The sequence below is a fragment of the Solanum dulcamara genome, chromosome 8, assembly GCF_947179165.1.
Source record: "Solanum dulcamara chromosome 8, daSolDulc1.2, whole genome shotgun sequence".
Taxonomy (NCBI): Eukaryota; Viridiplantae; Streptophyta; class Magnoliopsida; order Solanales; family Solanaceae; genus Solanum; species Solanum dulcamara.
The window spans coordinates 24,111,141-24,126,860 of NC_077244.1; the positions used below are offsets into that span (position 1 = coordinate 24,111,141).

At 36.3% G+C, this 15,720-nt stretch overlaps 1 protein-coding gene and 1 long non-coding RNA gene across 2 annotated transcripts; one reads left to right on the top strand and one right to left on the bottom strand.

Annotated features, from left to right (window-relative positions):
• Positions 1–4,082: 4,082 nt before the first annotated feature.
• Positions 4,083–10,808, bottom strand: LOC129899852 (uncharacterized). Its single transcript, XM_055974860.1, has 11 exons — positions 10,799–10,808; positions 10,138–10,516; positions 9,131–9,970; positions 8,371–9,022; positions 7,625–7,995; positions 6,910–7,315; positions 6,744–6,814; positions 5,251–5,611; positions 4,941–4,972; positions 4,624–4,759; positions 4,083–4,115 (listed from the first exon to the last, which is right to left on the bottom strand). The coding sequence occupies exons 1-11, from the start codon at positions 10,806–10,808 to the stop codon at positions 4,083–4,085; spliced, it is 3,291 nt and encodes a 1,096-aa protein (XP_055830835.1).
• Positions 10,809–10,970: 162 nt separating this feature from the next.
• LOC129901273 (uncharacterized) lies at positions 10,971–13,738 on the top strand. The gene is made up of 2 exons (XR_008769804.1): positions 10,971–11,181; positions 13,525–13,738. It is a non-coding gene; the product is annotated as an uncharacterized LOC129901273 (long non-coding RNA).
• The last annotated feature ends 1,982 nt before the right edge of the window (positions 13,739–15,720 follow it).

Here is a 15,720-nt window from a genome sequence, read left to right on the forward strand (position 1 = left end):
ACCCCTTTGTAATTGAACTACGTCCTTACCTGATTCCACTTGGATACGTAGGTAGCCTGAGTTAGGCTCGGTCATTCCATTGCATAATGTTCACTTCTTTTCCTTGAACTACGTACAGACCTGATTCCCATTTGGAGATATGTAGGCAACCTTAAGGGTTCAATTATACCTTATAAAACCCTTTTTTAGTTAGGTATCATTAGAGCATGAAGGATCTCGCGAAAGAGTGAAGAGAAGCGTTATCAAAAGACAAGACTACGAGAAAGATTATACTTGGATATAGAGAAGCTTGATGGACTTCGAAGCATGTCGTAACCTTAAGCAATAAAGGATTACTCTCTCTCTCTATATATATACATAATATATATATGACATACTTCTTTGCTAAGAACAAATTTTTTTTCTCTACTATTCCACCTACCAAGTTTCTAGGTTAAGATACTACGGATAGACTAAAGAAGTATTGGAGGTTTCCAATGACGAAGCCTAAATCCGCAAGTCGATACAAATCAACACCCCCTCCCAAACTAAAAATTTCCTTTGAGCGCAGGAAAACAAAAGATCGAGGAAGACAACCTCAAGTCTAGGGAATGACTGAAGACGCCATTCGACTTCTCAAAATCATAAGCCAAAATATCCTTCCCTTACCTTATTTATCAAAAATACTTTATACTTGGATTTGCGGTCTAAAAGATTTCCATTTAAATCTTTGCAGGTACGATTGAGATCCAGATCTAAACACTGAAGACAAGGGGGGGGGGGCATAGGATAAATAGGATAGTTTACTTTTGTCAAAGATAACTCCATCAATTGGAGCTTGTCATCTAACCTCGTCGACAACTCCTTCATTGGAGAATATTGTTTAACTGCGTCAAATAAGATCCCTTGATTGGAGAATGCCATCTAAAACCATTCAAACTCCGCCGATCGGAGACTGTATTTAGCAAACCTTGTCCAAACTCCGATGTCTGGAGGCTGTATATAGCAAAAATCATTCAAACTCCGTCGTCTGGAGGTTGTATATAGCAAACATTGTCCAAACTCCACCATCTGGAGGCTGTATATAGCAAACATCGTCCAAACTCCGTCGTCTGGAGGTTGTACATAGAAAACCTCGTCAAACTCTGCCGATTAGGAACATGCATACACCATCATCGTACATCTACAGTTAAATTTCATGTTGTAAGCTTTACATTGCCAGATACAAGCGTTACAGTACAAGTTTTACATCACCGGATACAGGCGTTACATTTACAATCTCTACATCGCTGGATACAGGAGTTACACTTACAAGTTCTACATCGCCGGATATAGACGTTACATTACAAGCTTTACACCGTCGGATACAGGCGTTACATTTACAAATTATTCATCGCCGGATACAGGGGTTACATTTACAAGCTCTACATCGCCAGATATAGGCATTACATTTATAAGCTCTACACTGCCGAATACAGGCATTACATTACAAGCTTTACACAGCCAGATACAGGCGCTTCATTACAATCGTCCCGCAAGTCGGAGGTTTTACATTATCAGTTACTTTGTTTACATCACATTCATCCCACAAGACGGAGACATCAACAATCGTTGGGATATCTACAATTTACTCTTTACATTAATATCTCAATTTATTATTTTTGAACTGCAATAGGTACTTTTCACTCTTTTACCTATTTTGTAGGGCACTGCATTACAACGTGGAACTCCTTCTAAGCAGCAAACTAGGGCAAGCTAGTGGAATGTCAAGCATCCCTAGCTATGTCAAGGATTCTCTTTCATAACTCAAACTCGACTTGATTTTCAAAGTTTGGATTTGAATTTTATGCATAACTCTTTCATGTTTCAACATCACCATAACTCGATATTGAGGCAATTTGTTTTGAAAATTCATGTTATTTTCTCTACCATAGGTCTTTAGTAGAAATTACTACGGAGCATTTCTCATTTCGAGTTATTTCTTTAGAATTACATCCGACCTGATTTCCTATATTTTGGCATATGCAGATAACCTCAATTTGGGCATGACCATACTCGTTCTATTCATGCTAACAGCTTCGTGCGTCATCACCTCGAAGAACTTAGCATTACTATAATTCAACACTGGGGCAAATTTTGAATTCGATCAAAATTTGTTGTGATTCTACCATCTAGAACTACACATGGCCTGATTCTCGTATAAGCAGAGATATGTAAGCAACTTGAAACCGAAGTCTCGGCCGCAATCATTTTGCAGCTCCAACTCATTTCATTGGGTCCCTCCGAGATTATTCCATCAGTTGGACAAAATCGGCTACTCCGTCAAATTTCTTTGCTCATCAATTCATCCTTCATTCCCAAGCAAAGAAGGGGCAAGCTGCTGACACCCAATTTTGACCAACCTATAATTACTTTTCGGATTGCTATCTTAATAGGTAGGCATTTTTTTCTTCTTCAAATTTATTTCTTTATTAATAAATAAATTTATATTTAGTATTACCCAATAAATCGTATATTTTGATGTTCATATTTTGTAATATTTTTGCTATTTATATTTATTTTTTATTTTTTAAGAAGCTTCATACGTTCAAATATTTTACGTGTTTATTTAGTATGTATTTTTCTTTATATGTAAAATATTACTTAATTAAGTTTATTTTATATATATATATACATATACACACACATAAGTAAGAGGAACCTCCCTTTTACGATTGCACGTTAACCCTACTTGAAAAAAAAAATAAACCCATAAACAGTGGATATTTCACCACCGTATCTTTAAAAATCATTCATAAGTCCTTTAATTTAAAAAATAAATCTACTTTGGGATTCTTCAGCAAGTTGTGACTATCATGATGTCTTATAACTAATATTTTAATACAATGATGGTTGTTGATATAAAAAATAAAAATTATTAAAACTTATTTTTTTTATTTTCTCATTAAAGTGACGTGCCCATGATTTCTTTTCAACACTATTTTTTTTTTTTTTTTTTTTTTTTTTTTTTTTTTTTTTTTTTTTGGGAAGAGACCCTACACGAGGCTCCCACCTCTCGTGCACAGTCAGGGGTTAAGCAACACCCCCAAGCCTTAACATAAATAATCAAAAATAAAAATACAAGGAGGGGGACATAAACCTTACCTCCGATCCTATGGTGGTTCATAAGTCGGCTAACCTATTAAGGTCGGCTAACTCATCCCCAATACAAAAAGGGCTAACTATAACTAGAAAGCAGTAAACCTATGAGAGGACTCCTCCTGATACAATTCGACTAAGAAAGCATAAATGAGGGAGACTCTCCCCTTCCATGAGAATACAAGAAAGTAACTTACACTAGTCCTATTCAATTATGCTACGACTCAGGCATAGCTACATTGAGAAGAACAAGTATACGAACCTTCTATCTCGCATGGGTTGAGGAAATTCTTTTCATCTTTGCCCTTTTTAGTCATATCGTACCAAGTAGGTCCAAGGAGTTATGTAGCAACAACAATAGCAGCTAAGGGGGGTGAAATGATAGGAAATAAATGGAGCCATAGCAGCCAGCTTTCTTGGGGTTGTAGTTAAGGAAGCTGAGAGACAGAGTATGTGTTGAATCCCTAGCTTAAATGTATGTCTGAAGGTGCTGTGTCTGTTGGTGCTCCATCTTCTTGTCTTCTCAACAATGAAAGCAGTCAAGGAGTTCCAAAATACTTGGATGAAAGGAGGCTGCTGCAGGTGTTGAAGGTATAAAACATGTATGCATGGAGAGTTGGTGGGAGTAGGTGAGGCCCTTGCAATTGTGGTTGTTATGTCCCTTTGTCTGTGACTTTGTTTACCTGCACAAACAAGCAAACAAATAGACAACCAAGTGTGATAGTTGTGGTGTTTGTTGCAAACCTGTAGGCAGCTTCTTGTTGTCTTCAAAGAAGGATTGAGCAACTCCTTTGAGGTTATCTTATGTGCCTGCACATAACAATTAAAGGAGCAAGGAGGTTCAAGAGTTTTTGGAAGCAGTGGATCTGCTACAGGTTTTGCAGGAATGGAATGTGTATGGGTGTAGGGATGCTGTGTTGGTGAGGTCCTATCTTGGAAGGATGTTGTCTCTCTGTTGATGCTTTTCATCTGCCAGGGTTTCCCATCAGTTGTTGTACCTGCACCATAACAGAAAAACAAAAAACCAACCAGACAGACAGGGGTCTTGGAGTTGATGGTTGTATCTGTGGTGTCTTCTATGTAGTTGTTGTTAGTGCATGTTGATGAATCAATCCAGCAACCTACAACAATACAACAAATAACCAAAGGCAAGAAAGAACTTGCACCAGCTAGCAACAAGGAAAGGACCTCCAAGAGTGCTTTGGAGTCTGTTAGGATTTTCAACGTCGCTCGACTAACGTCTCCAATTATCCGATTGAGTTGAAACTTCTTGAGATATGCACAAACAGTCCTTTCTTTAGTTCTGCAAGATTTGGTGATTTTTTGCACAAGTTGGAAAAAAGGCACCCTCTCAAGGCCTAAGGCAACTGACTTTTTCAAAGTCGCTCGCCTAACGTCTCCAATTGTCCGTTTGTGCTGAAACTTCTTGGGACTTGTCCCTACCTTATTTTCTGCCATCCTGCAAAGTTTGGAGGCCTTTGGACAGGTCCACATGGTGCAACTCACCCTGCACTTCATTCTCTGCTGTAGCTTAGTTACAGGTGTTGCAGGGAAGAAGTTGGCTTGAATGGGAGGCTGAAGAGAGGTCCTAACATGCCCTGCTGTAGACCTTGTTCTTGGAGATTTCAATTGTGTATTGAACCTGCACAAGTAAAACAACCAGAGGAAAACTACCTCCAGGACTTCTGCACAGCTAAAACTGTGCTGTAGTTCTGAATGTCCATTGTAGGCATGTAGTTTCTCCTTGTATGCTGCATGTTGTTGGAGTTGTTGTGTGTTGTGGCTTGTGAACATGTTTCCTAGTGTTCCATGTTTTAGTGTACCTCCAGCTATCTGCAAATGCATAGAACCAAGCCTGCAATACCAAAAACAAACATGCACAAACCTTAAATCGGCTAACTTTTTCAAGGTCGCTCGACTAACGTCTTTGATTGTTCGTTGGAGTTGAAACTTCTTGGGCTTTGCAATTACTGTATTTTCTGTTGTCCTGCAACTTTTGGAGGCCTTTTCCACAAGTTGGAAGTTCCAAATTGAGACTTGCTCCATCTTGAGAGTTAAGTCGGCCAACTTTTTCAAGGTCGCTCGACTAACGTCTCTATTTATCCATTTGAGTTGAAACTTCTTGGGCTCTACAGGAGGTGTATTTGCTGTAATCTTGCCCAATTTGGGGTTCTCTTGGTGTTGCCTGATGTACTTGTTTAGTGTTGGAGGTTTCCTCTGACTTATGTTGTTGATGTTAGGTTGCTGCTGCTGATGATTAGTGACATTCACTTCTGCTGATGTAATGGAGCTTTTGCAATTGATGTTGTTTAGTTGATGCAGGTCTATAGTGGGTTGTTGGTCCTTAAACATTGTTCCTGCAAAATTAAAACCAACAAGAAGGGAACTCCTAGAGTTGAATGAGCCTCCACCTGCTGTTGATGTACTGTAGTTGCTCCATGTGTTGTTGCTCAGCTGCTGCAACTCCACCCCATGGCTCAAAGTTGCATGATACCTGAACAATGAGGCACCCAACAATAAACATAATTGGAACTTAAGCTTCCTTTTTGATGGTTGTTGAGTGTGGATCCATGTGTGTGATGTTGTGTTGCTGGTCTGGGTTGTTGTTGCTGTATGCTCTTGAGTGTTGTGATAGGTGGAAGTTCTTGTTCTTTGAGGGTGCAGATGTGCAGAGGGCACTCCTACTCTATCTTTTACTTCTAGCATTGTGATATTATTTCTACTGAAGCAATAAACAAGGGAGACTCTCCCCTTACAATAAGAAATAACTAGGTGGAATATGAAGAAGTAAAACAAAATACAGTTACTTAGTCTATTACACATTGGGGATGAGATCAGTCAATAGGATAGTTTGATTCTTTTCAGAGTTTTCCTTCTGAAACTTGCCATTCCTAGCTTGTCCATCTTGATGTAACCTTTTGTTTCCTGTGGTAGCTGCTGGAGGTTGTAGAAGTGTTGTGTATCATTGAACATGTGGCTGCATTTTGATAAGGTATCTGCAGGATGGTTTGCTTCTCTGAATATATGTTTGCACTGAAAAAATTCCAATTGTTGGACCTGGAATTGTAACTTTGTAACATATCTATGGATGCTCCAAGGTGGCTTAAGGTCTTGTTTCAGCCACTTAGTCAATAATTCAGAGTCAACTTCCAATATCACTCTATTATGTCCATGTTGAAGACACCAAGTGAGACCAATAGTTGCTGCCTGCACCTCTGCTTGGTTATTAGTACCCAGTCCTAGTGGAGTTGCAAAGGCATATATTAAGTTACCATTGTGGTCTCTTAATATTCCCCCTGCTCCAATTTTCCCAGGGTTGCCTAATGCACTCCCATCAGTATTCAATTTCACAATGGAAGGTGGAGGTCTGATCCACATAACTTTGGTCACTCTCATGTCTTGTTGACACTGTTCTAACATAGGAACCAGTTCCTTCCAGCTCTGTGGCCACTTAATGTAGGGGAAAGCAGTGTGCATCAGCATGTAAAGGTCCTTGACTATGGAGAATTTAACTTTCTTAGTACTAGAATTCTTTCCTCCATACTTATTTGCACATCTATTCTTCCATAAATGCCAACATACAAAGATAGGAGTGGCCTGCAATATGAGCTTCTGAGCCTCATTACTGGACTTGGCAGTCCACCACTTCATCAGTATGCTTCTCAGTGAGCAGGTCCCTTGGATTATTCCCCATGAGCTAGAGAATTGTTGCCAAATATGCTTGGCAAAATTTCCAGAAACAAATATGTGATCTACATTGTCCAATCCTGGTCTGTAACAACAAGAACATGCTGCTGGTGCTGCTCCAAACTGGACAATTTTATCATTAGTAGGGAGTTTCTGTCTCACAGCTCTCCATAGTAAGAAAGATGCTTTGAAGGGAATGTTAGCATGCCAAGTGCATCTATCAATCAGGGTCTTGGCTCTTTTCTTCCTAACTATTTCCCAAGCTGATTTAGAAGTGAAGTTACCATGTGAAGTCAACTTCCAGCAAGCTTGATCATCTGTGTTAGAATGATGGTCTACCTCAGTACTTAGTATCTGCTGCACCAGTTGAGGAGGGGCGTATTTTCTGATTTTTTGCACATTCCACTCCCCATTCTCCATGTAATCAGATACTCTACTATTGTTGAGTCTAGGTAGATGGTTGTTATGATAAGCTAGGGGGCCAATACCCAGCCAATCATCCCACCAGAAGCTGCATGTACCAGAGTTGATGTGCCAGTGTATATGCGGCTCAATATCACTTTTATTAGCCATCATGTGCTTCCACATAATAGACTGACCGTTGTTCCATTTTTTTATAACAGGATTAGCTCTTTGGCAGTACTTAGCCTTCAGAAACTCTCCCCATAGTGTCTTTTTGGATCTGAAAGTCCACCATTGTTTGTACTGTAAGGCTAAGCACACATCTTGTATATTTTTCATGCCAATACCCCCTTCCTCCACAGGATAGCTGAGAGTCTCCCATGATGCCCAATGATATTTCTTCTTCTCTTTGTCCCACCCCCAGAAAAAGTTAGCTATGAGGCTTTTAATCTGATTGATAGTTGTAGCAGTAGGTCTGATCGCAGATAACAAGTAGATTGGTAAAGATTGCAGCACTGATTTCACCAAAGTTGCTCTGCCTCCAAAGCTCAGTATTTTATTCTGCCAGCCTCTAATTTTGCTTATAACTTTGGACACCATACCTGTATAGTATATGATTCTCTGTCGTCCAATGTAAAGTGGACAGCCCAGGTAAGTAATGGGACCATGTGTGCACTTGAAGCCTGTGATCCTGCCTATCCTATCAATAATATCAGGATTGGTATTAAGAGGAAGCATGAACTGGCTCTTGTCCTTGTTGATTAGCTGGCCTGAAGTTGTTTCATAAACCTTCAAAGTCTTGGTAATAAGAGTCATGGAAAAGTTGTTTGTAGAAGTGAAGATGATCACATCATCTGCAAAGCTCAAGTGGTTCACTTGTGGACCCTTTCTTTCCATATGGAATCCAGTATATAGGTAGTGTTGGTTAAGATTATTCAGCATCCTGGATAACACTTCTGCTCCTATAATGAATAAGGCAGGTGATAATGGATCTCCTTGCTTGAGACCTCTTGTTGAATGAAAAAAACCATGTCTCACCCCATTGATGATGACTGAATACCAGTTGTCAGACATGATCCTCCATACCATATCAATAAAGACTTCTCCAAATCCCATCCTTCTCATGACCATACAAGTGAAGGACCAAGAGACCCTGTCATATGCCTTGGCCATATCCAGCTTAATCACTACATTGTCCCCAACTGTGGGCCTCTTAATGTTGTGAATAATCTCCTGAGCCAGCATTATATTTTCTGAGATACTCCTTCCTTTAACAAATCCTGACTGATTGTCAGAAATGAGCTGAGGTAGAATAGGAGCAAGTCTGAGACAGAGGAGCTTGGATATGATCTTGCTAGTGAAGTTGCTGAGGGAGATGGGCCTGTACTCTGACAGTTTGTTGGGGTGTTCAGTTTTAGGAAGTAGAACCAAACAAGCATGTGATATGTACTTGGGAATACAGTGACCATTGAAGAAGTGCTGCACCAGCTTCAGTAGATCATCACAAATGATATCCCAGCATGAGTGAAAGAACTTACCACTCATGCCATCTGGCCCTGCAGCAGAAGTAGGACTCATAGAAAATACTACCTCCTTTAGCTCCTCCTTTGTAGGTATGGAATGTAATAATTCATTCTGCTGATCAGTAACTATCCTTGGGATGCATTTAATCACATCTTCATTGATTTGTTTCTCCTCAGCAGTAAAAAGTTTCTCAAAGTGTGCACAGGCTGCACTTGCAATATTGTCATCACCCTGGATAGAGTTTCCTTGTTCATCACTGATTTGATGGATGAACAACCTTCTTCTTCTCCCTCTGATGATGGCATGGAAGTAATTGGTATTGGCATCTCCATCTTTGAACCAATGCAATTGAGTTTTTTGTTTCAAGATGGACTGCTCTATCTTCAAATATCTAATATACTGGGCATTTATCTGATTCAATTTGGCTCTATTATCTTCAGAATTGTCATTGATGATATTCTCTTCAGCTTGTATAACCTGTTCCTCAAATTCTTTAACTGAAGCAAATATATCACCATATTGCTTTCTAGACCAGTGGCTAAGGGTATTAGAAACTCTTTTCAGTTTTTGATGGAAAGTCCTCATTGGATTTCCATCCACAGGTCTTTCCCAGCAAGATCTTACAGTATCAATGAAGTTTTCATTTTCAGCCCAACAGTGTAAGAACTTGAAATATTTGATGGTAGGACTTTGTCTTTCAGTACATTCCAAAAGGAGAGGACAGTGATCAGAACCTGTGGAGGCCAGGTGATTAAGAGTGCTCACAGGCATGGCCTCTAACCAAGCATCATTGACCATGGCCCTGTCAAGTCTCTTCCATATTCTGGCATCTGCATCTCTCTTGTTGCACCATGTGAATTGTTGTCCATGAAAACCAAGATCAGTGAGTCCACAGGCTTCTATGACACTAATGAACTCAAAGCTCTTGTTCATGTTGTAAGGTTGGCCCCCCATCTTCTCTTCAACATGAGTAATTACATTGAAATCTCCAATGGTGCACCAAGGTTCTTCTCTATCAGAGAATTGCAGCATCTTGTCCCATAGATCTCTTCTCATGTAGTCTTTGCATTTGGCATATACAAAGGTTGTGAGATATTGTTTAGGCCAAGCTGCATGACTGATCTTACAGGTAAGCTGCTGTTCATCCTGATCCAAAAGATTACACACACAGTCTTTATTCCAAAATAACCATATTTTGCTGTTGGTGTTGGACATGGCATTATCCATACCTAGCTGAATTCTGTAAAAGTGGAGTTGTGATATGTTGGAGAAAGGTTCCAGTATTGCAATCATAGAGAGCTTGTGGTAGTCTTTCAACCTTTGTAGTCTGTCTAAGGCACCTTGAGTATCAATACTCCTTGCATTCCAGCAAAGTGTACTAATCATCATAATTTGTGGGATTTAGACCTTGTGTTGATGTTGCTTTTGAAAGCAACATTATCTGAACTGCTGATGAAACTTTGTTTGCTCTTCTTCCTTTCCTGCTTACTTTTGGATGGTGGCTCATTCTTCTCCTTTTCTTGCTGATTTTCTTTCTGTAGTAAGGCTGTCATAGTGGATCTGAATGCTTCCTGTTGGTTTTCCTGTTGTTCATCCTCCCACTGGTCAGGATCTTCCTCATCTTCAGAATGAGTGACCCTATATTCATCAGACAAGTCTTCTGAACTGTCTTCTTTACTAAGCACCTGCCTCTCATTGGATAAATCATGAATTTGGAGAGGTGTGGCCTGAATTTCATTGGATGTATCTTCTGTTTGCAGAGGGGTCACATGAATACCTGATTGTTCTGGAACCAGAGAATAGTTCCCACTTGGTTTATAATTGACTAGAATATGACTATATATATATATATATATATATATATATATATATATATATATATATATATATATATATATATATATATATATATATATATTATCGTTATTAATTAGATAGCAATCTATTAAAAAAAATTCTCTATTTTTTATTTTTAAGTATAATTCTTTTTATTTAATTCATTTTAATTTTAACGTAATTTAAATTCAATATGACCCAATGTCAAATCTTAAATCCATATTTTAATCACTCCAATTCATTTTATTTTTATCAAATATTAAAATCAAATCCCAACCGCTCACCAAAATTGACGAACAGCTAAGATTACAATTCCTACTCCTAATTACCCACACCCTGAACCTAAAAGATTTTTATTTTATTTATTTATTTATTTATTTATTCTCATTTTGGATGATCTTCTCAAAAGAGAAGACAAAAATCAGCCAACTCTCTCTCTCTCTGTATTCCATTTTCACCCACGCTCCCTCTTCTCCTCATCGCCTTTTTTCTCATAAAAGATGGAAGATCCCCTTCTCCACCTCCTTCTTCTCCTTTCAATTCCCAAAAAATCCGCATGCCATCATCGGCGGAATTTCCTCCCAGCCGCAACTTTCAGTCAAAGAAAAAGAAAAGGTAAGATCTGCGAAATCTTTTCTCACCTTCTCCTTGTTGGCCTTATAAATGCCTTTGATTTCAATTCAAATCAATTTTTTTTAAAATTTGGATTTTACCTATAAATAACAAGGTTTTTCACTCTCCAAAGACACACATAGACATAGAAGAAAAAGAAGAACAGAGAGATCCTAGAGAAAAGAATCGACATCTAAGAATCCATTTGAAACTTCAAAAAAATCACTATATCTTTTATTTTTGCTTTGAATTCAAGTTCGGAAAAGAGTTCAAAAGGAAATTCTTGACAAAAATCCCTAGTTTGCTGTCCAACACAAGGTAAATCCTACCCCTATATGAGTTTCTTTTTCCTCTATATTATTTAGGTGTTTTATGTAACTTAAATTTAAGTTTAAGGTGATTTTAGTTTGTGTTTCTCTGTCTCGATTTCTCTGCCTCTAAATATATATCTCCATGTTATGCTAGCATGCTTAAATAGTTAGTCGATAGTAGGTATGTTCATAATTATTTCTTTATGTTTAGCTTAGTTCATTTATGAATGATGTAGAGTTAAAGTCTGATATATGCTTTATTCTAGCCTTAGAACAAATTATGGGCTATTAGATCATTTGGGTCTGTTACTGTTCATACCTTCTTTTGTTTTTGCTTGTGAATTAATTGTACGGTCTGTATCTTGAATTCAGAATTGATTTGCTGTTAAGGCTAAAATAAATAATATTTTATTGCTTATGTGTAGATTTATTTTATTTCTTCAGCTGGTTATATCTCAATATTATGTTTTTTTGGTTCTTTCAGTTATAGCCAATAAGAATTTGTTCTTTTTTAGGCTTAATTAATAGTTTGATCTTCTATTATTTGCAAAGGTTGAAATGTTGAATCTTTTCTCATATGAACACTGTTATTGCAAGTCTTTTACCATTAATCTATATGACTGTATATTCCTATCCAACTCCTAGCATCAAGATTTCAAATCTTATTTGGCTTTCATCCTTGTATTTTTGAATCTCTTACTATTTCAGTTCAGCTGTACTCAAAGACTTAATCGCTATGGTCTTGACTCAGCATCACCACTCTAGTATTATTGTGTTGCTGGGTCATTAATACACCTAATTGTCTCATCAAGCGATATTCATTTCGATTTCCACTCGAGCTGATCTTTCTAAGCTTCCCCTTTGAATTAGTTAAGTCTGGGAGGTCGAATGAATCGTAAAAAATCTGAAATGTGATATCTCTGTTAAGTCCTAATAGGCTTGCCTCCCATAAGATAGCACATCTTACCCCCAAACCTTGCATCTTATGGTTGCATTTGTTTTGATTTCTCTTGAAAAGTTTTGAGCATTTTGGTGAATTTTTTATTTATTTATATGAAGTCAGAACATGTTAAATGACTAGCATTTCTTGAGTAAATGAGCTGTGTGAATAGTTAGAGATTATAATCATATTCAAGTTTCCTGTTCATCAGTAAGATGCCTCTATTTTGACTACTTTGAATATGACTTTGGCTTATTACAAACCCATCATCTATTATATTGAACTTATGTAATTCTAGTTATTTGTTGAACATAGGTCAAGCATGATTCATTTGTTTTTGCCTTGTCTTCTTGATCCATAATATCGTGTAGTGTCATACGTCTTAAAACACCCTGATATGACCTTTTTTATCAGGATTCAAGTCTGGTTTTTTTTACATCAAATTCATTCCCTCTGATTCTTGATTTTTTAAGTCCATTCGATCTTACCTTCAAAAAAAAATAATAGGTTTTTGAATGTTTTAAAATTGAGTTCACCCCGTCCCTATATTTTTCATCTCAAGTATCTTGCTGGATATTAAGGTTTTAAAAGCTATTATGGATCTGCATATTACCACTTCATTTGAGAAATTATCATTTAGCTCTATGGTGGGAATAAGTAGGATGAAAATTTCTTTACACATCCCTATAACCCTCACTGTTCTGTATACTGCATTATTTTGTTTTTGTAAAGCGTTGGCTCCTCCTTAAATGTCATTCTAAGTTTAAGACTATCCTCTTGTTTTGTTTTTTTCTTTAATGACAAATTGGTAATTGTATGCTTGGAATGATCAGTGATTTAAAAGGTTTTGATAGCTTGAAAGTTTAAGCGTCAACTATGCTTTGTTGCCTTAATTTTTGCCCGTTGTGGATATTTATATATATTTATCCAAAAATGATCAACTATGAAATTATTATTTGCTTGGTACAGTTGAATATACTTCTATTGATTTTGTTGACATCGTATATTTGAGTTCAATATTGAATGCATTGATTCTTACATATACTCCTTATCTTTTCTCATTTTTCTCTTCTTATGTTTCATGTACAACCGGAGGGCTGGAGTTCCTAATTTAAAATCTTTCTGGCCTAAAATATTGGGCCAACAGCTATTAGGATTATCACCGAGCTCGAAGTCTTGTAAATTCGGAGTCGACATTCCTTGGCCTTCCTCGTTACCCCTTTGATTATATATCTCTTGATACATTAATTTGTTTATATATATGTTTACATAAATGTGATATTGAAACTAATCTCTTTTTTTTTTTTTTTATGTGAGCTAATATTATTTGTTAATGAGCTTAATAGTATGTTTAGAATAATAAAATATAAAACTATACTCTTTGAAAATAGTTGAATGTTTTGTTTACTTATCAATATCTTTTAGATTTTTAACTTAAGTAAAAAGAATAAGAAACACTTTAAATGAAGATAGCAGTTGGCCATGTATTTTATTTGCAAAATTTAATTAACCATGGAATTGGTCCCCAATAATTTGGTTCTTTTAAATAACCATCTATTTTTGTCAAAAATCTGATTTATTACCACTTTTTTAGATAAATATAGGTCAAGTATGTTATTTTCTTAATATATTTTTTTAAGATTTCATATTTATAACGGGTTCAAAATGCAAGGTATATACATATATATGTCATACATATAAGGTATTATTTTATTTTATTTTTACACTAATTTTTACTATGCTTGATGTATTACTTTGTTACACATAACATATTTTTATATATCTACTCTCCCTTTTATCAATGCTATTTTCATTTTTTTTGTAAACTCTTACACTTTAATACACACATTATTTCACTACATATATTTCTATTATTATTTTTTTCCCTACACGTAAATAAAATAATAAGATCTTATAAGCTTCAAACAACATATATATGCATAATTTATTTTTATAGTAAATCTATGTGAGACCATAAACTTTACATAATATTTTAACACTTATATACTATTTTTTTTTACTTATGAAAACTCCATTTTATCAATTATTTATTCAAATCATATTTATCATACAATACATATATGGCTCTATTTGACACCCATCTATTGTCTTTTATTTATTTATTTTTTTTCATCTTAATTCTAGATAATAAAGTAACAAATTCTCGTACCTTTTAAACTTAACTTCTACATATATAGAGATTATAAATTTTCACATATTTCAAATACATTTATTTTTAACTTTTATTCATTTTTTACAATAAATATTACTATTTAATTTTTCATGGATATTGTAAACATATATATAACATGCCTTGTATTTTATCCTCTTTCGCAAATTAATAAAACTTTTCTTATCAATATTTTCTAAAGTAAATAAATAATTAAAATATCCCTAATTATTTTTAAAAAAATTAAATTTAAGGACTATCTTCGGATAGGCTCTGAGGGATGCTTAACACCTTCCCCTCGAGTAATCAAAATCCTTACTTAGAATCTCACCGGTTTCGTAGATTAAAACAGAGTTTACGTTTATATTTTTTAAAATGGTTTTGCTAATATTTTTCTTAAAATTAGGTGACGACTCTAAACATTTTCGAAATCAGAAGTATAGCCATTTTTATATTGTGAACTATTTTGACCAATTCGAAAATAGGATGCGATAATACCAACAGTGCCTCACAGAGCCAACATATATAAAGATATATATATGTACCATATCATATAACAGCCACACAGGGCTCCCAATATCAACGATGGTATGAAAATAATGAACTTACCTCGTATAGTCAACTCAAACTGCACCTGTTACATTTCCCTTTTTACTTCCCTTTCAATCTTCAACCTTACATTTCCATCGTACTTCAATACCTTACCCGACATATATTTTTTATGTCGTTGCTTACCTGTGTACTTTGTAACTTCCAACATCATCAATCACCTTCTTCTATAGGTGTCGTTTTTCTGCTGCAATCAGAGGTTAGTATAAGGAATCTCATTTCCTATAGCTCATCTCTATCACACGATCTTTGATACGAAAAAAGGTAACATCCTAAATGTCATGTAGCCTCCTGTTTATAGATGTGGTACACAACACACCAATAAAGAAGATTCTACTAGACACGGTCTATAGACACTCCGAGGATTAACTGCTCCAATATTACTTTTTTCACGACCCAACACCGTAGGCCGTGACTGGGGTCCGATCTGGACTCCCGTATACATATCTATCAACTGTAGCCAAGTCGAACTAGGAAAAATGTAATACTATACAAAAGAACCCCACTGGGTC

What these genes read in the sequence shown, in the direction of transcription:
- LOC129899852 (XM_055974860.1), bottom strand. An exon ending in TTACAGCAAATACACCTCCT is followed by an intron (nt 4,973 to 5,250) that starts GTAGAGCCCAAG and finishes TTGGTATTGCAG; the next exon opens with GCTTGGTTCTATGCATTTGC. An exon ending in GCATTTGCAGATAGCTGGAG is followed by an intron (nt 4,760 to 4,940) that starts GTACACTAAAAC and finishes TTACTTGTGCAG; the next exon opens with GTTCAATACACAATTGAAAT.